The sequence below is a fragment of the Lepisma saccharinum genome, chromosome 7 (genome assembly GCF_977018435.1).
Source record: "Lepisma saccharinum chromosome 7, izLepSacc3.1, whole genome shotgun sequence".
Lineage (NCBI taxonomy): Eukaryota > Metazoa > Arthropoda > Insecta > Zygentoma > Lepismatidae > Lepisma > Lepisma saccharinum.
The window spans coordinates 43,260,230-43,286,751 of NC_139235.1; the positions used below are offsets into that span (position 1 = coordinate 43,260,230).

The 26,522-nt window shown below is 38.7% G+C and overlaps 1 protein-coding gene across 10 annotated transcripts in view; it reads left to right on the forward strand.

The window, feature by feature from the left end:
• Positions 1–26,522, forward strand: part of Ufd4 (ubiquitin fusion-degradation 4-like) — a 219,528-nt gene that overhangs the window by 60,056 nt on the left and 132,950 nt on the right. For all 10 annotated transcript variants that reach the window (XM_083125212.1, XM_083125216.1, XM_083125220.1 and 7 more), the window contains exons 3-6: positions 14,812–14,951; positions 17,123–17,357; positions 18,783–19,010; positions 24,959–25,118. In XM_083125212.1, coding sequence (XP_082981338.1) covers positions 14,812–14,951; positions 17,123–17,357; positions 18,783–19,010; positions 24,959–25,118 — 763 coding nt within the window. The remainder of the gene's footprint in view (positions 1–14,811; positions 14,952–17,122; positions 17,358–18,782; positions 19,011–24,958; positions 25,119–26,522) is intronic.

Consider the following 26,522-nt stretch of genomic DNA (forward strand, 5'->3'; position numbering starts at 1 on the left):
TTCAACCAAACAAGTATTCACACCTTGGGCCGCTTTTTGTCTCAGATACAGTAAAACCTGGTTAATCCGTGCCCCGATAAGCCGGACTTCGCTTAATCCGGACAAGCCCTCCCCCCCCCCAAAAAGTCAACCACTGATGAAATTCTGTTTCCTGCAGACTTTGTACTGTACTGTGTAGTGTATTTAGGTCTACTATGCCCTTTAAATGCAACATAATATAAAACGTGTTTTGTTGCTATAAACGGAGTTTTAATGCACTTTCTACTGGTCTTTTAGGTTATTTCGGTTAATCCGGACCTTCGTTAAACCGGTCAACCGGATTAACGAGGTTTTACTGTATTTCAATACTTGAATCACATTTTATGCATATTGTATCACTGCAGCCAAGCCATAAGGTAGGTTTTTCTACCGGGTGTTTCAACAGAAACGCCATGATTTCAAATAGCATTTTAAAATATTTATGATAACTACTAAAAAAAAAATAATTACATAATCTGATAGGGAAAACGCAAAAGTTGAATGTAAAACATGTTCGAAATGTCCACCTTGACGATTTATCACTTCTTGCACCTGGTTGCACATGTTGTCAAATATCTGACCAAGGGTTGCACGATTAACTTGTGCAGTACAGTGTTTTGCTTTCAAATCATCTAGTAATCGCAGTCCTCGTTTGAAAACTCCCTGCTGTAGGAAACCCCGCAACAAATAGTCTCACGGGTTTAAATCAGGGCTAGTTGGAGGCCACTCTAAACCATTTTGAAATAAATGTGTGTAGCGATTGTCAGGACAGGTTCAGTTGTATGCGGCCTAGCTCCGTCTTGCTGTAACCATTGCTGACGAATTGGACAACGTTTCCGTCGAAGACCAGGAATGAAGTACAGTATTCCTGCAGCATTTGCAAATAATTTTCTGACGTGACATAGCCATAAAAAAAAGAAAGGTCCAATCAAGCCACGTTTCGATATACCACCATACCAAAACCTTTTGTGCGTACAGAGGTGTCTCCTTCGTTCATGTGGATTATAGGTTGCCAAAAATTAAATTTTAGACTTTTGTCAATCATAACATATACAAATTATTACTGTGAATATACTAAATATTTTTTTAGGGTCGTTTGAAATCACGGCGTTTCTGTTGAAACACCCGGTAGTTACAATCGCCCGCAATAAAAATGGGACACCTTGATCCTGAAATACCGGGTTTTCTGCAATGCGTATTGCCTAACTCTACGGCGGTAGCAGAACTTGCCACTGAAAATTTGTCATTAAAACCCACTTATCGGCGTAGAGTTAGGAAATACACAACGCATAGCAGGGAAACTAAACCCCGTAACAGTTAACTGTAGACCAGGCAAACGAGAACAAGTCTTTGCGCAAGTAGTGACGCGAGACGGCTCCACCAATGAACAGTGACAGAAACGGGATTGCGTAATGGACGACTTGAGTTACCCACTTTCTCTCCTTCGCTCTGCAGCGTTGCAAACTTTTGAAAACGATAATACCGTACGCACATGGCAAACGGACCGTATGTTTGTCTCCAGGTCCGTTCGCTTGGTTTAAGAATTTCTTAGGGAAATATTAGGGTAAAAATAGCAAGTGGAAATTTTGACATTTAGCGTACGGCTGAACCGTACGTCCGTACATGTACGATCAGGACTGTACGGTTGGCAACGCTGCGCTTTCACCACTCGATTTCCCTCCTCCTCCTCTGCCGCTATGCGCGGTCCTGCTCCACAGTTAGCTGGGACAGGGTATTGCCGGTCACCATACCTTGACAAAGGCAGTGGGAGACTAGGAATTTCTTCACACTAGCAGGAACGACGAATTGGCTCTTTATTGCAAACAACAATTGTGCTGCTGTTGAAGACGCCGTTGTCTTTCCCTCGGACAGGTCTCTGTGAATCTCGTATCGCTCGCAATGCGCACCAGGCGCTGTTTTGTCTGGTTGAGCTTTTTTGACACTGTGGCGTTTTAAAACAAGGAACAAGTATCTCTCATTCCGAAGTTGTGACCCACGAAATGAACACCTCTGCTCAACAGCGCGAGATTCAAACTGTGGGCGTAGACAGCCCTGGGATATTTCTCCATTCCGCCAGCGATGTGTCCTCGAACGTTTCCAGCTCTATCGAAGCCGAGACCCACTACGTTGTTTATATTTAGACCTAAAACAAGTGTTCAAAACGCAGTTCCGGCTTCAAGAGTCATGTCATATATGCACCAAAGGAAATCTCGAACACAGTGAATCGGAAAACATATCGAACTAAGCTCCTACTAAAGGTTCGTCTCCTAATATGGTAGAATAGTGATTCATTAAACTCGAGTGCAAGATTTTTAAAGTTTTTATCTTTTCGTTTTGGATAACTGGACTGAAGTAAGATGCGTTAGTAGTACCTTAACAGTACCTGACATTTTCCAGCCTTGTGACAGATCTTGAAGAGTCGGTGGACCATTGACATTGCCATCTGCAGGCAGCAGTTCGTGCTGACTACTCAGTCAGAAAGTTCGTGCAGCATCAAGGAATATTATTTCTCTTGTGAAATCACGGTCAAAATATTTTATTTCATGAATGAAAGGAACAAACTTGTTTTGTCTATAGCGTAAGGCGAAAATTTTCCGGAGGGGCACAAGTCCCCCTGAGCTCCCCTTTGGATACGTGCTTCCTCAAATACTATAAAAAATAATGCAAAGGAACATAAATCCCCAAAATGGCTAAGAATTAAAAAAAAAATGTTTTCTGGCCTTTGCTGAAGGGAAACACAATTTTTATGTTTAGTCCCGAGAAAAAACAAAAGAAAAAACCGACTCGTCAACTTGCGAGCCTTGGTCATCAAGTGTGTTATACTTTTCTATAAGCACTGTTTGTTGGTAAGCACACTCTCCACCAGATATATAAATAAGTCGTTTCCCTTTGTTCTAAGCCCGTTACCCGATCGCTTATGCCAAGTTCTTATCTTCCACGTCACGAGTTCACGAACAAAGAACTGCTTGGAAGTCGGGGGAATTGCTTGCCGGTTAAAGCTGGAAACAATGAGCAGATGCTTGTGAAACAATGCCCGACAACTGTTGCAAGTACGGAGTCAGCACAGTTTGTACTACGAATTAACTTTCTCGGGGCTCGCCTGCATACGTGTGGGAGCTACTTCGGAGCAAAGAGCCAGTGTTGCCAGTACCAAAATGGATCAGTAGGAAAAGTTAACACCAGTGATTCTCAAACTCTTTGCAGTTCACAAACTCCTTGCTTCTTCATACCCATTATGTATAAACATAACACTAACATACATCTTACTCGTAATGTGCAGACCGTCAGTAAACCAGTTGTTGGTAAGGAATTTTTGAGGCGTGGGCCAACTTCCACACTGTAAATTATTAATGAAGGTTAAGGGGACCCATAGTATTTTTACATATTTTTTGTGTTTCCTGTTTTCGTATTTTACGTCGTGCCGACATCCGTGGCGGAGTGGTTATCACAACTTGCTACGACGCCAGGAGTATCATCGTATCATCCTCATTTTCGCGATTAGTCAAATGTTGTAGCGAAGTAAAATAAACCAAAACAATCATTATTTTACCTTGCTTCTCTTAATTAGAGAAGCGACCCATCCTCATCGTCGCCAATGAAATTGATGAAGGACCTTGCCAGGACTCGAACCTGGAACTATCTGTGGCGAGAGTGCACACAAAGCGCTCGGCCGACGCAGGATCCATATTTGCCGCCATCTTGAATACTAAGGGCTATTATAATAACTCTTAACATTCCTAAGAACTAAAAGTTCATTACCACATGAACACCGCCCTTCCTGGGTAAGTTCGATCCAGTCTTGTTCATTTTTTTCTAGTCCATCGCAACACTGATCTTGCATTTTCGCCATGGCCTTCCATCAAGTTTCCCACCACGATTCCAACAGTCAGCTCACCTCCATGGCGGAGTGGTTAGCACAGTGCGTGAAGACGCCAAGGGTCCCGGGTTCGAGGTCTTGGCCTGGGCATGAGCTTTCTTTTGTGTGTCCATCAATTCCATCATATCATTGCCCATCATCGTCGTCACGTTTATCCAAAAATGGCAGATAAGCGACGATCAATAAAATAAATAAAGACGTATCCATCACGCTTTTTTCTTCACATCACTTAGGAAGTCCTAATTTCTGTTTCAGCTATTTTTTGAGAAGGATTTCTGAATCTAGCGGTTGGAATATGCAACGTAAAATAATGTAAGCTGAAGGCGATGTGTGCATTTACGACATCAGAATAAAATGTTGTTTACATTATGCTGATTCACACACATTGCTTGAAAACGAACCTGCCATTGCAACATTTCTCACCACAACAGCATGGCATGTTGTATACTGTTCAACCCGGAAGACGCTCTTAGTTTACCATCAAATGGACGAATTCAAATACGAAAGCGAAGGTAGGTAGAAACTTTCCCGACACTACACTGTAAGTTTCATTCAGATCAGTATTGCGCTGATGTATTAGTATTATTTCCCATCGCTTTTTTTTGTGCTTGCGATTTATGGTGCTTATTAAAACTGTAATAAATTCTTTTGAATTTAAAATTGAATAAAGGCGTTTGCGTTCCACTAACAGTTGGGCTGAAAAGTTCGTAGGCTAACATAGTAAAAAATATTTTTTTGATAAAATTCTATTTTATTATTCAATATAGTTGCCTTCGAGGGCGATACAACGATTATAGCGGTCATACAATTTTTCGATGCCATTTTTATAGTACGATTTCTCTTTAGCCTCAAAATAGGCCTCAGTTTCGGCGATTACCTCTTCATCAGTGCTAAATTTCTTTCCAGCGAGCATTCTTTTAAGGTCTGCAAACAGGAAAAAGTCACTGGGGGCCAGATCTGGAGAATATGGTGGATGGGGAAGCAATTCGTAGTCTAATTCATATAATTTTGCCATCGTTTTCATTGATTTGTGACACGGTGCATTGTCTTGATGAAACAGCACTTTTTTCTTCTTCAAATGGGGCCGTTTTTTCGTAATTTCATCCTTTAAACGCTCCAACAACGCTATGTAATAATCGCTGTTGATGGTCTGGCCCTTTTTGAGGTAATCGATGAATATAATACCATGCGCATCCCAGAATACTGATGCCATAACCTTGCCAGCCGACTGTTGCGTCTTTCCACGCTTTGGATTCGGTTCATCACGTGCAGTCCACTCGGCTGACTGTCGATTGGACTCTGGAGTGTAGTTATGGAGCCATGTTTTATCCATTGTAATATATCGACGGAAAAATTCCTGTTTATTACGGTTGAATATCGCTAAACATTGCTCCGAATCATCAAAACGTTGTTGCTTTTGATCGATTGTGAGCACGCGCGGCACCCATTTTGCACACAGCTTTCGCATGTTCAAATATTCATGCACAATATGTCCAACACGTTCCTTTGATATTTTTAAAGTCTCAGCTATCTCGATCAACTTCACTTTACGATCATTTAAAATTATTTTGTGGACTTTTTTGATGTTTTCTTCGGTAACAGCCTCTTTGGGGCGTCCACTGCGTGCATCGTCTTCGATGCTCATTTCGCCTCGTTTAAATTTAGCAAACCACTTCTCAACGGTTGATTTTCCTGGTGCAGAGTCCGAATAATGTTTATCAAGCCAAGCCTTGGCTTCAACAGTATTTTTTTTCGCCAAAAAGCAATGCTTTATTAACACACGAAATTCTTTTTTATCCATTTTTTCACAATAACAAAAGCTGCTTCACTCACAATGCTATATCTCACGAACTAATTATCCGGCAGCTGTGAAATTTATACACGTATCTTTTGAAGGTTAGTAATAAGTAAAAATCACATGGATTTAATTCTAGTAACGCCATCTATGAGTCAGCCTAAGAACTTTTCAGCCCAACTGTTATAAGCTGTCACCCTTATTGTGCCCGTGAACTGAAATTTCTACGTGAACTCATCTAGTTAGCTCATGCTCACTTTCGCCAGTGGTCGAGACTAAGATCCTCTTTAGACGAAAGTATTTTCCTTGACATTTTTTCGTAACATTTCAGCTACGATCGTATTCTACCTCATAAGTAAAATAAATTTTAAAATATTTTGGTGTCACACACCCCACACACCATATATTTAAGATAAAAAGAAATCGTGCTAGATTATGAGAGTGCTAGACTTCTTGCACATAAAGCTCCTAACCACAAATAACATTTATCCTACATGGGCAAGCAACCCATTACGTTCAATATCAATGCACTGAACTGGAGGGAGGGAGAGGTCACTGGCTCAGTGGAAGGCATTGGAAAGATAACAGAACATTTGCACACATACTAAATTTTGAGAAATGAAATGAATCATTTGGAAAGTGTTTGGTTTAATTATACCACAATTAACTTTATTAGTCGGTAACGCGTCTGACTACCATGCTAAAGGTCCCGGGTTCGATCCCCGGCCGGTTCAAATCCGGGAACTTTTCTAACGTTGGAAGCGGCCCTGGCGCCCACCCAGCGTCGAATAACATGGGTACCTGGGGGGTAAAGGCGGTCGGGGGCGCGGTGCTGATCACATCACCCCCACTCACGACCGGATCAAGAAAGTGTGGCGCGTTACCCCCACCCCCTATACGCCTTCATGGCGTGGTGCTAAGCACAGGGGAACACTTTACCTTTTTTTTTTTTTTAACTTTATTCTACTTTCACGACATTTCAATAACATGTACTCAATTCTTCTTTGTAATGTTTTATTCATGGAAAACATTATTGTAAGAGTTGATCGTCACAGGTGAAACTATGTGGCTTGTGCACATACGGAAGTGACTGATATCTAAAGTGCTACCACATTTCAAAATTATAAGCTTTGTTCGTTCAAATTTTTTATCTAAATATTTCAGACTCTCTTGATTTTTGTTTCTTGGATATATGTTCGTATTATTTCTGTTAAAAGTCTATTTCTAGCATGATTTGAGAAAAATATCCTGAAAAAAACCACTGTGACTTGTACCACATTAATTATTTTGAGTAATATAAGCTTGGCGAAGCTTTTATTTTACAATTTTTCTCAAACTGTTGACAATTCTAGAACCTTACAATTATTTAAAGCAATAATTTACAACATTTTCTGAAAAATAAAACACATTTTTAGTGGGTTTTTGGTGGGTTTTTTCAAGGTCTGTTTTTATGAAAAAAACCGCGTGGGGAAAGCTGGGCTGGGCCAGCCCTGATTTAAATGTAATAGTTTTTAAAGACACAGTGTTTTCGAGCTCGACTTCGCAACCCATCAAACGCCCTCTCGGGACCCACCAGTGGGTCCCGCCCCATAGGTTGAGAAACTATGAACTAGAGGAATAACCGTAAAATTTACATCTGCTAGTAGCCGTTCTTTTGGCAAGGGTGTTCCAATCTTTTCGTTACTCTAATGGAGACAGAACGCATCGGGATTTTGGGCCGGTGAGTCACTCCGGCCCTTCCTTCAAATCACATGTTCGTGTGACGATTACATTTGCCTACTTCCTAGAGAGATGCATGAAAGTAAGCAGAAAAATAGTAAGTGTGCGATTAATCAGAATATGGAAGAAATGTAAACTATTTGTGGTTAGGCGTGTTCCCTTTATCGCTGACATACTACATCCTTCTTTTTTACAACCTTTCCTGGTTTCCACACACTCATTTTCCCTATTTTCTTAGTAGAATTGACTAACCTAGTCATAGGCTTGCGCACGGGGGTGGGGCAAGGGGGCAATTCCCCCCCTAATCATGGACGTCCGCAGATTTTTTTCCAGGTGGTAAACGAAGTATATTACCAATAATAATAGTGTTGCCCCCATCAAAAAACACCACTTGAGTTTGAAATTATTACAGCCCTGCATCTCCATTATGTAAATTACTGGGACTGAAATGAAATTATATGCGAGAAGTTCTACTTCATCTAGAAATTTAGTGCAGAGATCTTTTCGTCGGTATTAAACAAATATACTCTTTAAAAAATGAAGTATTATCAACCCAATGAAAGTTCCAAGCAACCACAGCGAGAGTGGTGCATTATATCCTATGCAATTGGATTATCCCGCTTCGTTCTCTAGCAAGTTTCTTGTTTTTGACACTCGCAACACTCCCACATGCTTTATTCGTCAGCTATGATGCATCTATCTTGCTGCATTTTCTATAATGTCTGAAATTACACTTAAGAGATTTTCGGTGAGTTCGGACACACACTATATACGCCACTGTTTCATACAATAAAACTGTGAGATGGAATTAGTTTTTTTCCTTCCCGCATGAACTTTCATCATGGCTTTTGTCTCCCGTAATCAACCTACGTAGTTGTTCAAAAGTAGTCTTGAATTAATTTGAAACAATAAAATTGACGTTGAACTTCTCCTCCCACTTTTCTGGCTCTTTTTGTTCTTCCTACCATTTCACAGCAGTGGCGCTAATATAAAATATTTTGTGGAGTTGGTAACAAGATCGAGGAGAAATTTTGGAAGGACGGGCAGAAAGACTTCCCTCCTCCAGTCATCCAGTCAACATCTACCCTTCTTACTCCATTTTATGTTTCCCCCCCCCCCCCCCCAACTGTTATCTATAAATCAGCACTATCTTCTTCGCAAGTTCGCAATTCTTGTATCCCAGTGATCCCATATTTCTACAAACATGCTTCGTCATCATATTTGACTCTTGCATGAATCATATCCATTGCATTTATTGTGTGCACGACAATAATTTTGTCAGTGCGCCAAGAAATTTCGCCATTTTTTGAGTCACCGAGTAACGATCTAGCTACTGAAGCCCCCTGGTTCGAGTTACTTTGTGCCGATATCCGGCTGAGTGGTTAGCACAGCGCGCTACGGCGCCAAGGGTCCCGGGTTCAAATCCCAGCCGCGGCATGGTTGTTCTTTGTGAGTCCCTCTTCATCAATTTCATTATATCATACTCAGGACGATATCGGAAATTTGATATCGCGATATATCGTCACAGACGATACGATACTTTTTCCGTATCGTGATATCGGCGATATATCGTTAACATATATCATTAACACGATATATATCGCCAAACTGTATATCGTCGACACGATATATATCGCCAAAATATTGTGACTATATATCGTCTAGATGATATCGCCTAACACTAATCCTCATTGTCGCGATTAGCCAAAATGGCAGAAAAGTGACGCTAAATAACAAAATAAAATAAAATCATCGTCGCAATTAGCCAAAAATGGCAGAAAAGCGACAACGAAGAAGTTTGAAGATTCCTTTCAAGAGCAGGAAGTCAGAAAAGATGCTTTGCCATAGACGATGACCCCGTTCGTGGGTACGAAAATGGACATAGCAGCCTGTCTAGTGACCATGAAAAGATTTTTTTGAAGGCGTGCAATGTCCTCAGCCTGTCTACGTTGAGAAATGTGCCCGCGGAAGGTTCCGTTAGCCTGAGTCACCGTTCTACCTTGTGCTGGCTGAAGCAGGAAACTTGCTGTGCCGTGTTTGGGCACTCGTCAGCTCTCTTTGTTATGCGAACAAAGAAAGCTCTTGTTCAAGTTAGGTCATTAAGAATTTGTTGGTTTCCACACGGGAAAGTGTCGTGTGTAGAAATGGATTTCGGAATGCTTGAGCAAGTTGATTTTAATGGCGGAAGTTGCTCTTAATGGAGACGATAAATGTGTATGATAATTAAAATATCTCGCTTTCAGAATTGGTAACAACACACGGTATACTTCTTCATTGAGATTTTCTTTCAATTTAATAACATTAAAGAAAGCAGAATATGTTTGTGTTGGATAAAACTTGATACAAAATGTAAAAATCGTAAATGGAGTCCGAACTTGGATAGATTTTTCGTTCCTATTGCTTTGTCGGGACGGGATCAGATTGTCTTATATCGTGTGATGTAATTGTACTATCTGATGATTTTTTTAAACTATAAATTATGGTTTTGGTGCAAGAGCTGCTCATATCAGTTAGGCACTGCACTCTCTTATCTTAGATAAGAATTTCAGGAAAATTACGAACTTTATCCATCGCACTGTAAACTATCGACGAAGTATTGCGTGTGAGGGGAAAATATATATATGCTAATATTAGTAGATAAAGTTGATAAATAAGAAGTCTTCATAAAAAGAGTTTTACTACGGCACTAAAGTATAGAAAAATCTCTTCTTGATGATTGCCTTTAGTATAATTGATGTGTTCTCTCGATTGTTATTTCGTAGCATGCAACTTTTTAGGACTAGTAGGAAGCGAGTCGATATTCAGAAAGTAACAGTTTCGTAAAAAAATTATCACTGGAAATAGATCTTTGCTTTCATGGCACAGTTCGGTGCAAGCGGGGTCTCCCCGATGGCGGCACACTGTATAGGGTCGGATACCACATTAAACTGTAGGTTCTGTCCCAATTAGCTTAGCTGAGCATACAATGGATTTAAAAAAGAAACTTTGACGAATAATCTACACAGATCTGTGATTACAGTTTAATCCACAAAATAAATTTGTCATGGCTTTTTTTTATAAATGAGTTTCTCCTTGGTTGGACTGACTCAAAAAATTGTTCACATTAATCATTATAGCAGGTCTGGATTCTTCCTTATTCCTCCCCGCAACTGTAGCGTATCGCGTATTGGAGTCTTTCAGTGTTCCTTTCATGGCGGTTAGTGTGTTGAAAGATTCGTGCAACTTTACAGTGGTTGCGTACAATCAACGGCAAAGATAATGGTAGGCAAATTGTCCACCACTATTTTAATTACTTTTTATTCTACATCCTGTGTTGTTTTAAGGAATGAAACTATGTTGATTCGAAGCAGGCATTGTTCTCTGCTTATTGGCATCATTATTTCAATCCATTTCCATCACATTGTGTAATACAGGCCGAATGAAAATGGTGATGGACAATTCGCCTACTGTTTCTTTTGCCGTTGGGTGTACGAAGCATGTATGAAGTTGCCTTTCGTCATTGGCCGTCTATCCTGCGGAGCTTGCACACTCGCCTCAAGTTGTACTCCGGTATTTTGTTTCATTTGTACAGCATATTTGCAGAAGATACAATTCATTGTACAAGTGTATCAATATACGCTGTATAAAACACAACTTATTACTAACTTCCTTGACCCTGTACACGTGGCTCTAGGATATCTCTGTCCTATTTCGCTGATGGTCTGGTTGGAGTGATGCGGTAGGAGTGCCCATACTTTCAATATGCTTTTCCTCATAAATCCAATGCGTCATGTATTTCAACGTTTGGCGTGAATCTGTCCGCTGCTGTTATAATTCTGAGCGCTTTGTTCTGCGCTGCCTAAATCTTGTAATGTAGCTGGGGTTATCTTGCATCCGTATCACACAGGCGTATGTCAGAAGAGTCCGAACTAAAACATGGGATATGTTCAATCTATGTTGCAAAGATATGGTCTGCGTTCGGAAAACAGGATAGATTAGACCTAGTCTTCTGTTTCCACCATCTGCCAGATCGAGGATGTGGGAAAACGAGGAACATCTTTTACATTTCGTGATTTTAACTTTTTCTAATCTCTGGTGAGAATGTTCGGAAAATGTTTATTACAATAGGATATCGCAATTTTTTCATTGGCCTGCAAGAAGGAAAACCAATGAATGCGGCCACGAAACAGTTCAACATGCAGAAAAAGACTTGAAAACAACACACGTCAGAGAACACAAAACAGTTTCTGCGCAATGCTCGCATGGTTCCCCACCTCCTATTACCCAAATCCTCGGAGGGTAACAAGCTAACAAAAGACATCCAGGCACAATGTCTGGGTCACTGTACGAAATGCTGGAGGGGACACATTGGGCACTCGTTCAGCTGTTCAAAAAGAGCATCCACTTCACTTTCAGCTGTTGGTGGCTTATTTTCAGAATCAGGTGATTTCCACTGAACTTCCTTGCTGGTGTTGGTCCTCGGCCAGAGCGCATTTCGTCACCTGTTACGATGTTGCCAAGAGTATTTGGATTGCTGTCCAAAATCCCTGGGCCACGTACCGAATATAGTATATATCGGCTTTGTAGTTTTTCTTCTGGAATTTATGTATTGGAAACAGTGAGGAGAAGATTGGCGTTGTTAGGGCTGTGGTGAAAAACACGCTGAAATTCCTACAATTTACACCCTATCCAGATAAACAACGTTGTCTGCCTGTCTTCTTGGTTTTTACCATTATCTGACTTGTCTGCCAAAAGGGAATATAAATTTAGCAATTTGATTGCATGTTTTATTGATTTCATAACAGTGACAATTTTTTCTGACAATACATTGTGTATTGTTGTCAGACTTCGTTTTTCTAATTATTTTTTTTACGTTCTACTAGTCTAGTCAGAAACTGGAAGCCCGTGTATAATTTGAAGGAAACTTCTTTTTAACGAGTGAAACTAAAAGTTTAGGACTTCAGGATATAATTTAGCTGGGGAATATTTTTCTTTCGGCAGCCATCTTGAAAATGGCGACTATCTTGATTAATTATTAAATTGGTATATCATGCAATTGTCAATACATAAATTGCACTACGATTTGACAGTGAATTGTTTTTAAAATAAGCATCAGACAATTTTTGTGACCACTCCTGTAACTTTTGATTTGGAAATTTACAAGATTGTTACAACAGCAAAGATAAGCAGTTAGGTTTGAATTCAAATATACTTTACTAAGAATAATATCGAAGAAAAAAGGGTGATAGTGCCGTGTAAGGGCGCCTGCACACGTGCGTGTATGTGTGAGTTTGTATGTAAATTAAGATCTTTCTCCTCCCACCAGTCTTCAATGATTTTTCATCTAGCTTTTGCTGCATCTGATTTTCAATATGTAGCACAGTATGTCAGTTGTAAACATAGGAAACGACAGTTTATTATCCACTATCTTCAGACTCTTTAAGACCAGTTTCAAGCTATCTAAGCACATTTTAAATTTCTAAATCAAAATATCTAAATTTATATCAGTTATCTTAAGTCACAGAAATGTTGCCCCTCCCTCTCCCCCCTTGTCCCCCGGCTACTCCTAAACCAGGCACTTTATTTCAAAAGTTTGATTGCCAAATTATAGTGCAATTTAGGCATTAAAAATTTCATGAAATACTAATCCAAAACTAGACGCCAATTGAAAGATGGCAGCTGAAAGTCACTATGGGGGATGTTCCTGGGTAAACAAAAAAAAATCAATATGACAATTTGATTATCGAAGGTGGGAATGGAACTTCCAGTTTGGCCAAGTTCTCAATGTAAACAAGTGGAATACAGATTTGTCTTAGAGTTAATTTTGTTATAAAAGATCGGATACAAATTGAATCACTTAAAATTTTTAAGTGACATAGAAAAACAAAGGTACCTTGAAAAAATTGGGAAGTTTTTGGATGCAGATATAAGAGACAATACTAATATTTTCCAAGGCAATGTTGATCTACAAACAGTTTCGTTTTTGATAATACTTCTGCAGGTTGAAATGAAGCTTACATTAATTATAAACATTTCAATACTTTGATTACAACAGTGAAAGAAATAATAATGATTACCACGGTTATAAATAATTGTTATTATACAGTAATAATATAACCTCATTAAATAAATTTTATTCGAAATTTATTATTATTATTGTTGTTTATTATTATCATGCTATTTGATTCACAAGCCGAGTGATTATCAGGCACAACTATTTTCCATTAATTCTTTTATGTTTTATAGTTACTGTATTGAAATGCACAATTATTGCATTTTGTTAACTTTTGCAAGTGTTGTTCAAGAAAGGACTTTAGAAGTTAAAAGAAAATACTTGTACATTGTGTGACCTCATCTATAATTATATTGTTTCGCTTTCTGAAAACTGTGGAACATTTTTTTAAAAATGAAATGGTAGAATATGAAAATATAACCTGGTTCCTGTATTTTTCACTCATTTTTTTTTTGATGTAATGCATTTTTTACATTGATTACTCTGTTCAAATACTAACCAAGTAAACTTTATTTCTGTTATTAACAATAAAAACAACAAACTTTCTGCTTTTTTGTAACTTGAACGATGCCAATTTCCAGGTGGTGGTGGTCGACGGACCCGTTAAGACACTCCCTCCCAATGCCCATGGAGAGAGCGCTTAACTACAACCAAAAGGCAAATGCGTTATAATATTATTATAAACAGTTCCAACTTTTAAATTTAGTCAAAACATTATAATAATATTATAATTTTCGAAACACTTAAAATATTTTAATTTGATTTGTTGAAGTGCTGACTAAAGATTTTCAAATGGCTCCCATTCGTGTTATGCTTATTGTCTTTTATTTTGTTTGTTTGTGTGCGTGTGTGTTTGAGTGATATTGCCAGAAGCTGAAGAATGGAGATGGGTGGGCATTAGCCTAAAACATATGCATATATTATCTCATTTCCTCCTCTCTCTCTCTCTGAGTCTGGTAATCATATGTCCTGGGTTTACCTTAACACACGTGTACTTAATATTTTTTTGAAACACTTGAGCCTTTCTTTCAATTAAAAAAAAAACATCTAGTACTATCATTATGTCCACATAACCTAGATAATTTACTGTTATGATAATCAATTTTGTACATTTCAATCTGGTAGTTAAACACAACTTAATATTTTGATTGATTCGTCCTGATGCCATAGTGGTAATATGCTGTCACCTAGTAATCAAGGAATACTGGTTTTGCTTCCAGTCTTGATTAACCTCTTGATTAACCTATCTGTGCATAAAGTTGACTTTAAACAAACTTTGATGGAACAAAACTTTTGATATTTGAATTGGAACAAATAGTTTGCCTATACATTGTGATAATAATGTAGTGATATAGCTGCTACCGATATATTTAGGCAACATGTTCATTGATGTGTTCTTGTTTCTTTCAGATGGCTGAAGTAGATCCAGAGACACTCCTTGAGTGGCTGAATATGGGCCAGGGTGATGAAAGGGACATGCAGCTCATTGCCCTCGAACAGCTATGTATGTTGTTGTTAATGTCAGATAATGTTGATCGCTGTTTTGAAAGGTAAGCCCATTAATTTAGAATACTTTTAATTAGCGATAGACTTATATCAAATTAGTGATAGAGTACAAATATCAAATTTATTGATTCCAATTGGAAATTAAATAGCAAAATATTTCATGAAGAACCTGAATGGTTCAATCACATTCTTAGCTAATGTATGAATCTGGGTCGCTTCAATATGTTTTTGCCTTAGAAAAAGAAACTATGTATTTAGAAGTTACACTATTGTACAACAATTATACAGGTACATAAAGTTACCTAACCCATAACATAACCCATGGCTCCACAGCTATGGAAGGGCCTTGGCCTAACCAGTAATGGGGTGATGTGGGGTCAGCACATCGAACCCCCAGCTGTTATAGGAGAGTTTCCAGACCGGGTTACACTACTCATGCGTAGCTCCCCAATTTCCTCACGATGGTGGGTTGCCACCGGTCCTATACACAGGCTGAAAACCAAGAGACTGAACCCAGGTGGACTTGAACCCATCCCATCCTGCCGTCTGAGTCCAAAGCACAGTGCCACAAAGCCACAGAGGAGGACATAAAGTTACTTCCATGTGTAAAAAAGACAGAATATTCATGGACATACGGAGGATTTTTTCCAGGGAGGTGCAAGCAAGGTAATTTTTCCAAGGGGGTGCAAAGAAGGCATATACTGCTTCAGTTCGAAATTATCATGTTCCTTCAATGCCTAATGTAAATTACTGTGATTGAAATATATAATTTTTAGGTGGACATTCATTTTCCCTTTGCCCCCCTCCTTTTCCAGACATCTATGAGACATGCTGATTAATTGGCTCTATCCTTATTTTTATTAATATAAAATACTTTCATTTTATTTTTTTTACTGGCATAGGCAGTACATGTTTTTCCAGAAGATTGTGATACACCATTGTATTATTTAGGAAATAAGGGTCGTTTGCCACCATTGTGTAGTGGTTAACATTTACTGCAAAGCTGGGAAGGTAAAGAGGTCCTGAGTTTCAAATCCTGGGTAAAGTGTGGGCTTTCTTTGTGTTTACTTTATCATCCATTGTCATCAACATAGAAAGACAGCACAAAAGATAAACAATACTATGTTGTGTGTGATATCTGAAACTCTTGATTGGCAAACAGATGTATGGGAAAGTAGCAATACTTGAGTGTAAATATTTCAATTCTGTACTTGTCTAATACAAATATTTGTTTAACGATTAAGTTTTTATTTCGGACTATTTTTCTTTGATGATTTTCATTTCCCTGACCTCTTTGTAATTTTATGATCTCCTTGCTTATTAGCATTTGACAAAATAAATGTTTACAGCAAGTAAGTATCAAGTTGCAAAATTTGTTTGGAATTTAGAAATTTACTGTAAAATGGAATAAACTTTTTTCTTGATTCATGAAATATGCAAACCAAAAATAATTATAAACAAATCACAGTGCACAGAAAACTAGTTTATCTGAAAATCTGACATCCAAAATCGTATTTCATAGTTTTTAAAAGTACACCACAATATTTTTGTCACTATAATAAATATTTATAATGTTATGAAATACCATGTGATGTAATATGCACTGCTGTCATATTTACTGAAATTTTTAATCTACAATATGTGCTTGATACAATACATGATTAATTGTTTCAATGTGATGTAGAACCTACAATTTACAGTGTGGTGCCATCTTATAGTTTATTGTGTCACATTCACTGCAATGTACAATACATGTTAAATGTGGGAGCCATGGTGGTCTAGTCATGGCTGCCACTCAGGAGACCTGGGTTTGATTCCCAGGGTGGATGATCTAAGGTCTGAATTTTACTGGCCTTGTCCCTGCATAAAGCAGCTCTAGGGCTCACCCACCCTCAAATAAATGGGTACCTGAGGGGTAAAGGCAGCTGGAGCATGCTGCTGATCATATCACTTCCAAAATGGCTGAGATCAAAGATTGTGTGGGGCCCTACCCCCACAACTCACTATGACATTGTGCAAGGGGAACTTTTCCTTATCTTACATGTTAAATATGTTCTGGATTATGTGAAATTTCATGTAACCAAATCAGGTTCTGGTCCGTCAAATTTAGAATACAGAGTTTATAATGTATTTTATTTTATACACATTTTTTTCTGTACAATTCTTGTACTTTAATTTGTGTCACATATATATTTTATGCTGTTTATCTTTCCAGCTGTCCACCACGTACTTTCCTTCCTGCTCTGTGCCGCATATTCTTGGATGAGTGTGCTCCAGATAATGTACTTGAAGTCACAGCTCGTGCCATCACATACTACCTTGATGTATCTGCAGAATGCACACGACGCATCATTGCTATGGATGGTGCTGTCAAAGCTATTTGTAACAGACTTGTTGTTGCTGAGCTAGCTTCACGCACAAGTAAAGATCTTGCAGAGCAATGCATTAAGGTAATTATTTCCGATAATGTATTCTTGTTAAAGATTTTCAAATGGCTCCCATTTGTGTTATTCTTATTGTCTTTTATTTTGTTTGTTTGTGTGTGTGTGTGTGTGTTTGAGTGATATTGCCAGAAGCTGAAGAAGGGAGATGGGTGGGCATGGCCTCATCTTTTACAAATCACAAAGTAATTTTAGTACTGTGTTTAATATTTCATTGAGAAGGATAACAATTTGATACTGATATTAGTTTTTTACTTCACTTTGTTTTACTTTGTTCGTGATAACGAGTTCATCTTGGTGGTGTATTCTGGAAATTTGACCGTTTACCACAACAATTCTTATTTATTGTGTATATTTATTATACAGGGTTAGCCTAAATGAAATTGACACTTTCAATGTTTTACAGAAAGATGAATTTTAATAATAGGGCTGAAATACTTACATGGTTTGAAGAGTATGTCCGACACATAACAGTGTGATAGTTCAGTTCTCCCCAAACACATCTCAATTACCCCAAACACATCTCAATTACCCCAAACACATCTCAACATGTCTATGTTGTCAACAGTTGCAGCAGCTGTTGTGATGCATTACTTAAGATCGTCCACACTTGTAGGAAGGAGAGGACCATACCATGTTCTAAAATGGTGCTGTACGACAGTATCAGAATTTGTTTTCGCAAATTCAAGCATGCAGAAAGCATTCTCCACCTGGCTAGCAGCCATACTGCTCGAATTACGTCAAGGTTGCTCACGAAATGCTGACGTCACGAAGACCAAACTAAAAGTGGAGCTCGTAAACTTGGAAGACTTTCTATATACAACAGTACTAAATGCTTTCTGATGTAACAAACAAATTTCAATTTATAAAGCATTTAAAATGTCCATTTCTTTTAGGCTAACCCTGTATATTATGTAGATATAATGGAAATAAAACACCAATGCAGGCATGCAAGTAAAACCAAAACAAAAGCCCAATAGCTTCAAATTTTCCAGCAATTCCTCTATATGTATGATAGAAGCCAGGAAAACCAAGTAACATGGGAGAATAATGCCACTGGTTCATGGCCATGACAGTATTTTGAAACTTTTTTGTTAAGGGGCTCATATACCCACACCTAGAAAAGGGTGCAAGTAGCCTCAGTGCTGACAGACCCATTATAATTATTTCCCTTGTTGTTTGTAGTTCTTACAAGTACAGTTTTTGCTGTTTCATTTTGGGACAACACACACTTCCTTTATCAGACAGCAAAAATTGTGTTTCTGTGCTTGTAAGAACCGTAAACTGCAAGAGAAATAATTCTACAATGCAATTACCCATTATAACCAGATTCTTGCAGCATGTTATCAGACCACCAGTTACTGATTTATTCGCTTATAAACAATTGTATGCTTCAGAATTTTAAATTTCACTTTGGTTTCTTTCCACTTGAAGGTTCTAGAATTGATTTGCACAAGAGAGGCTGGTGCTGTTTTCGAAGCAGGCGGTTTAAATTGTGTCCTGACATTTATAAAAGATCACGGATGGAGAGTACACAAAGACACGCTTCATTCTGCCATGGCTGTCGTCTCACGGTTATGTACGAAGATGGAGCCCCAAGACACCTCACTACCATCATGTGTTGAAGCATTGTCCACACTACTCAAGCATGAGGATAGTCACGTAAGTACATGTTGTATGGCAGTGTCTGTTTCACTAAATGATGTTAGTTGAAGCATAAAATATTGAAAGGATACTACAGGGTGTACAAACTGAACCTGACTGTTTTTAATTATAAATAAGAACAAAACCAGGGTGGCTACTCACCAGGAATTCCTTGAATTTCGGCAATTCTGTGTGAATTATTGGGTCAGGAATTCTATGTGAATTTTTCGTCGTAGACATGAAAAATTGCAACTTTTATTAATCCAAGTCCCATTAAATTTATACATATTTATAAATGCTTTGAGGCAAGTTTTTTACAGTATAGGTTTTGTTTTTATCGAGGAGGGAAAAGAATGATGCAGGGAAAATAAAACTGAATTTTCTCAATCTCTTTAATTTTTTAGTGTCTTTTCGCAGAACAGTCTGACAGACGAAAGATTATTGCAAGATAAGATATCCTAAAGTTGACTGAATATATGGAATTGCAAATGCAAACTCTGTACCTTAAATTAAATATTTAAATATACAGTCTGCACGGAAAGTATTGACGCCACACCAGTGAAAGCAAGAACCACAACAGATGTATACACCAAACAAACAACAAAATCAATGTTGTACTACTCACCTTGTAGTCAGTATGTTGTCGACCCTCCTTTATGCTTCTGGCATTCTGTCAGTCGTTTTGGAACACTCAAAGCCAGGTTTTGGAGAAGATTAACTGGCAGATTGACCCAAATGTCCCTTATGGCAGCTTCTAGCTTAAGGAGTGTAGATGTGTCCCTGTTCCTTAAACGTCGCTTCATGATAGACCACAGGTTTTCAATCGGGTTGAGGTCGGGGCTTTGTCCTGGCTAATCATCAAAATAAGGGACACAAGCATCTTTGAGCCATGAAACCACACTTTTGGCTGTGTGACAAGGAGTCCCATCCTGCATAAAAAAAGATGCTCCACTTTTTTCAAAGGACACTTCCAAAACATCATTTAAGAGCTCAAAATCGGAGTACTGATTCATGGTCTGGTTTTTAGGAAGAATAACTAACTCTCCTACACCACCATAACTAAAGGAACCCCAGACCATAATACTGGGAGGGTGTTTTATAGTTGGATGTGTGTACTGAGGAAGGGTGGGATCATCACCGGGAGAACGGTACACTCGCTTGGAACCACTACCAGTAACAAAGAAAGTGGCTTCATCACTCCACAACACTTCTTTCCAGTCATGAACAGTTCAGGTACTGTATTTCTTACAGAAATCCCATCTTTTCTTACGATGCTTCTCTGTAAGGCGAGGTTTCGGTCGAGCTCTGTAACTGCGTAGCCCTAAGTCATCATGGATCTTCTCCTGAATTGTCCGGAGGGACACATTATCAAGCAACAGAGGATTTTTTTCTTTCAGTTCCCTAGCTGTTAACGAAGGTTGGTTCCTTAGCTGCCTTTTCATGATGTGCAGTGTTTTTTCAGACACTTTCCTAGGCCGACCAGACTTAGGTTTTGGGCAAGGCATTTTGACCCCACCTTCGTCCTTGAAGCGTTTCACCAAACGTTGCACTGTTCTCAGGTTCACGCCTGTTTGTGTCGCAATTTCTGTGCTTTTTATGCCTGCTCTAAACAAGGCAATCACGTGCTCAGTATCACCAGGCTTCAATATGTTGTAAGGCATCGTTTCACACACAAAATCAACTCAGAACACCAACACAACAGCCCAAAATTCACAGGAAATACCACACACACGTGCGCACGTACAACAACGTCTCCCACTCGAAACTGAGCGAGTTGAAACTTGCAGCTACGAACAAAGGAAGATCGCAGGTGGTAGTTTACTGCCCATGAACGACAACTCTTTTCACGGTGTTGTTTAGGAGATAGGTGGTCCTATGTAAAAACGCGAAAATAATTGACGTCAGTGCTGTTGGCGTCAATACTTTCCGCGCAGACTGTATGTACCGTTTAATTGAATTGATTTAGAATTTTTGGATACATTGTAATCACACAGACTCTTTATATTGTTATATATTTTGTATATTTATATTTGTGTGTGCATATGTGTTAAAGGTGAGATTCGTAATACTTTGATGTAGAGAAAAAATCTGCTTGTATACCCTTGAATTTTTGGAAAGTTCACCTTAAATACTTGGAATTATACTTGAATTTTATTATGGTCCTATAGTGGCCACCCTGAAAACTCTTTCATGCTGCAAAGTCAATTTAATACATGTAGTGTTGTTCTATACCTCAGAACATTTTTGGAAAATAACATGAGTGGCAATTTCTTGACAAGGACAGTTCATTTTTTGAATAACACACCTGTGAGGTGCAGCAACTGAATCTGACAGTTTTTAAATCAACACTGAACGCAAGTTGCGCAAAGTAACAACATTCAGCTCTTTGTTACCTCAAAGCATGTCAGTCAGCATGGAGCAGTGATCGGCACGACACCCTGCTTTTGTGGTTGAGACATTTTTCTTAATGAATGCGTGGTGGCAATGCAGCGTGCCTTCCGTCGGCACTTTAACATTCACCGTACTCTGCATGTTCCCAGTAGGTATTCCATTTTACTGTGGGCAAGGAACTTCAAGGAGAGGGCATCAACAATGAAAAGAACACCTGGTGGATATCATAAGGTTCGCACTCCCAAGAACATCGAACAAGTTAAAGTCTCTGTTTTGAGGAGTCATTCAAAAAAGGAACTGTCTTTGTCAAGAAACTGCATGAAACTGCCACTCATGCTATTTTCCCAAAATGCTTCGAGATAAAGTGCAACAGGTATTGAATTAACTTTGTTGCATGAAAGAGTTTTGCTTTTATTTGTAATTAAAAACCGTAAGGTTCAGTTGCCGCACCCTGTAGAATGAAATAATTCTTGAAGCTTTCCTAGTGGCAAATAAAGAAGATATTCTTGTGGGATGTCAGCCAGTTCAGCTCCGGATGTATTTTTGAAGATGAGAGTGATGTTAGCTCTCGAAAACTTGGAAGCATATGCGGAACTGATCTGACTGTTATCCTGAGAGAATTTCTTCATTACAGTAGGTTGGTTTCATCAATTCAAAATAATAAATTAAAAATTTTATATACAAGTATGACTGTAAATTCATATGAATTGAAACAGCAAATTTTCTTGGATTTTCATTTTTCTTACTGCACGTCACCAAGGTACACACATTTTGGTAGCGACCAGGCTATTCCCTATGCTTTGCACTATTATGAAATCACCTAGCGGTGCAAGAGCCACTTTGGTCTAGTTGGATAGGGCATCTGAATGCCATGTGGGAGACCCAGGTTCGATACCCGTCGTAGGTGATTTAAGGTAGGAATTTTTTGGGCCTTGTCCCTGCATAAAGCAGCTCTGGGGCTCGCATGGTCTCACATCAATGGATACCTGGGGCAACCCTGGAGATAAAGCCAGCCAGAGCATGTTGCTGTCCAAAAAAATGACCTGGATCGAGAATGTGTGGGGCCCTACCCCACATCCCTTAAATGTGCCTTCATAGCACGGTGCTACACTCTGTAAACAAAAAAATAGCATCACTTTATTATTTTTGGTCGTCAGCATTTTGCTCGTGAATTATCAGTTGTTTTATTGATTTAATTCGACTTGTCGATTTGTTTTCCTAACAATTATATAAAACATTATATCTGTACAATATATTTTTATTATTTAAGTCATAGTTACGTACATAATGCACTTGACAGAACTAATATCAAAATTATTGCAAATATAGTTTGTGGAACGTTTTCGCACAAAGACAATTTTTACAAGTAAAAAGATTGAACAAAGGTTTTAAATGCATTATGATATGTTAATTTGAAATGATAGTAACTAAATACATTGACTAGTACTTAGTGTGGCCACCTTCCTAAGTGCTTCCAACCTTCGAGGCATGCTATGAATGAGATTTTGACAATATTCGACCTCAATTTCATTCAAAACATGTACAATTGCTGCCATAAGTTCCTCTTTTGACCTGTACGTCTGATTACAAAGTTTTTTGCACATCATAGCCCATAGGTTTTCTATAGGATTCATGTCTGGAGAGTTGGGTGACCACCAAAGTCTTTCAATATTCATATCATGAAACCAGATATTCACCACCTGAACACGGTGACAGGTTTCATTATCATCTTGAAAAATAAAGTAGTCCAAATTCTGTCCAGAAAAATGATCTCCTGCAGTTTGTAGAACTTTCCGATTCAGGATTTCCAGATATTGATCAGCCTTAACGGTCCATGTGCAAATATGCATCATGCCAATCCCTTTTGCAGAGAAACATGCCCAAATCATTACACTACCACAAAACTTTTGAGTTTCTAAACTACAAGATTTTGTAAGTTCTTCTCCCTTCCGCATCCACAGTTTAACTGAGCTGTCATTCCCCAGCAATTTAAATCGTTTTTCTTCAGAAAATATCACATGTTCCCAATCTGCATCATTCCATGCGCCATAACGTGTGACAAACTCACGTCTAGCTTTTGCATGTGCGTCAGTAAGTCTGGGTTTTTTACGCGGGGCGTGTTTAGAAACGCCCTGTTTCTTTAGTCGGAATACTACAGTAGCATGAGTAAGATTAACTCCCACCTTATTTTGAAGTTTATGTGCAATTTGGCGTGAACTCATTCATCTGTTCTTCAGTGCCATGTCCTTTATCATACGATCCAGTCACGGTGATGTCTTTTTCTTTCTGCCACAGTGACTTCTCAGTGATGATTTTCCATGTTCTTGTTACTTTTGCAGGCAGCGGCTAACTGTGGATTGATGCATTTGAAGTTGTCGACCAATTTCTCTCTGAGAATGACCATCCATATGCAAAGCAAGAACCATTCCTTGCTTACGTGGTGAAATGTCACACTTTCTGCCCATTTTTTTCAAGAAACCATGCTCAAATACACTACAGAGCACCAGAACACTTCACAAATATGATAACTTATACAAACTGTCAATAATGAACATGTAGTTGCAACATAAAACACGTCACAAGTTGCACTACTAACAATCGTTTTACAGATTCCTGACAATTGATTACAAAGCCTTGCAGCAGTAACTGATTGCAACACCCTCTAGCGGACACTCCAAACACTAAATCAACAAAAGAATAACACCACACTACGCAGTGAATCCAGACCAATACTTCAATCAATTGATTTCAAGTTGTGCAGGAAAGATGCATGCATGCGAAACTCAAAATTGTCAACATCCGTAATAAGAATACAGTGATGCTAATTTTTTTGTACAGAGTGTATATGTACGGGCAACTTTACCTACCTTTACATAGGGTTGCGTGAAGTTGGGGTCCCACTCATTTTCAATAGATGATGTGATCAGTACCACGCTCTGACCATTTCTGCTCCCTCAAGAATTACTCCCAGGATCTGCGAGTCCCAGAGCTGCTTTATGCAGAGATATTCCTGAAAACCTTCCCACCTGAGATCAGCTACCTTGGAAATCAAACCTGAGTCTCCCTTGTGTCTCTACCTACTGGATCACCATGGCTTGTCGAATATACTGCTCCATTTTTGAATGCTGTTAAAATTACTTACCTTGATCAGCTTAAAGAAGATTTTAATACAGACATCAGGCGATATGTGCAATTTGTCCCTGTGAACAATACAGGCAATACATGCTCAAGCCAATAGAACTGCAGCCATGAAGTGAACACAAACAAAATGTGCATCCATTATTAATAATATATTTTTCTTGCTCTTTTAAATTTAAGTTTGAGTTTTTTTGTTTTAAGTCTATTTTATGCACAGAAGGCTAAGCAGGACTGAATTTACAGTTTAAAGTGGAATCCGAACCTCTATGTGCCTCCACTGGGTATTGAACCCGAGATCCCTTGATTACAAGGTAACGACGTTACCATTACATCAGCGGGGAAGCCCTCTTGCTCTTTTAATTGGAATTATAAACTGGTAGTCTGTGTACAGTATTCAGTATTTATGTATATTGCATATTTTGCTTTTCTACTTGCAGGTAGCAGATGGAGCATTGAGGTGTTTTGCCTCTCTAGCCGATCGTTTCACTCGAAGAGGAGTCGACCCTGCTCCGCTGGCTGAGCATGGGCTAGTGACAGAGTTACTTACTAGGCTATCCAATGCAGCTGGACCAGCAGCAACAACAGGGACTGGACCAGGTAATGACAGTTTACACAGTACTCATAAACTAGTGCTGCTTAACTTTTCACTTACAAGAGCTCCCCTTTAAATACAAGAGTTGTTCAGCATTGTCCAAGACTGTATAAAAAAGTGGTGAATAGGTGGAGAATGTTATAACTTCAGGAGATGTATCTTCATCCTTAGTGACTATTGCATGTTCACCTAGATGTAGTTGGCACATGTGCAACAGTGTCAGCAAAAATGGCGCCAAGTAGTGTGACTGTAGCTGTGGAGCATCAGTATGCAATCAAATTCCTTGTGAAGGAGAACTGCGAATCCATCCGAAATTTTGAGAGGATTGCAAGCAAGCACAGTATGTCGCAGGCAAGAGTGTATGAATGATGTCAACAGTTGTCGAAGAATGATAGTTGCTGACGAATGAACCCAAAGAATATGTTCGTCCGACTGGAACATGCAAGGTGTTATTCGTGTGGATTTTTTTGGGAGAAGGGTCAGAATTATTGCCTAGTATTTCTGCACATGGGTAAATTTGCCATACAAAATGCCTTATGCAAGAAAAGACCAGGGAAATGTCATTCTTCACTGTGACAATGTCCGACCCTACGTGGTCAGTTTGAGGTAGAAATGCTCTAGAAGGAATTCTAAACTGATGTAATTTTGTAGATTTTGGAAAATTATGGTATCTCTCAAAAAGAAAGGACATTTTGAAAACAACTTTGTTACTGCAGACCAAAGATCCAAAGAGGCCTTAACAATTTTGAAAACAACTTTGCTACTGCAGACCAAAGATCCAAAGAGGCCTTAACAAAATCTTTATCTTTTATGAAGTGGCAGTTTCAGCTAGCATATCCATGATCTGTATTGCATCACTCTGTCAATAATTATGCTAATTCAACCACTTAGCACAAATTCATGGTTGCCACTGACATTTTTTTTTCTTTGCCTAAAAGAGTATTTAAATCTTGGAGTGCATATGAACACTATGGACAAACTCTTTGATCACCCAAGATAAAAATCACCTCTGGAATGCGAATAGTTCTGGGCAAATTGCACGGATTTTGTATGTAATGCAAAAGCATCAGATAAGGGAACAATGTATGTGTGGTTATACTTCCATGATTTAAGAATTGCTTTACACTGAGGACATCTGTACTCGCATGATGTTTCCTTAGTGCATTATCACTTCTAGTATGTTGCCCTCAGGGCCGGATTTACCTCTTTGCTGCCCCTAGGCCAAACAAGCTCTGCCGCCCCCCATACCGTTCATCAAGAATAAAAAATATCATTATTTTCTGTATTACTATTTTTACTACTAATGGCATGCAGTATTAATTAAATGATTATTAATTCATATTAATGAGTTCACCATTGCAACTGAAGAATCATTAGGTGATCCACCACTGATGACTGATGCCTGAGAT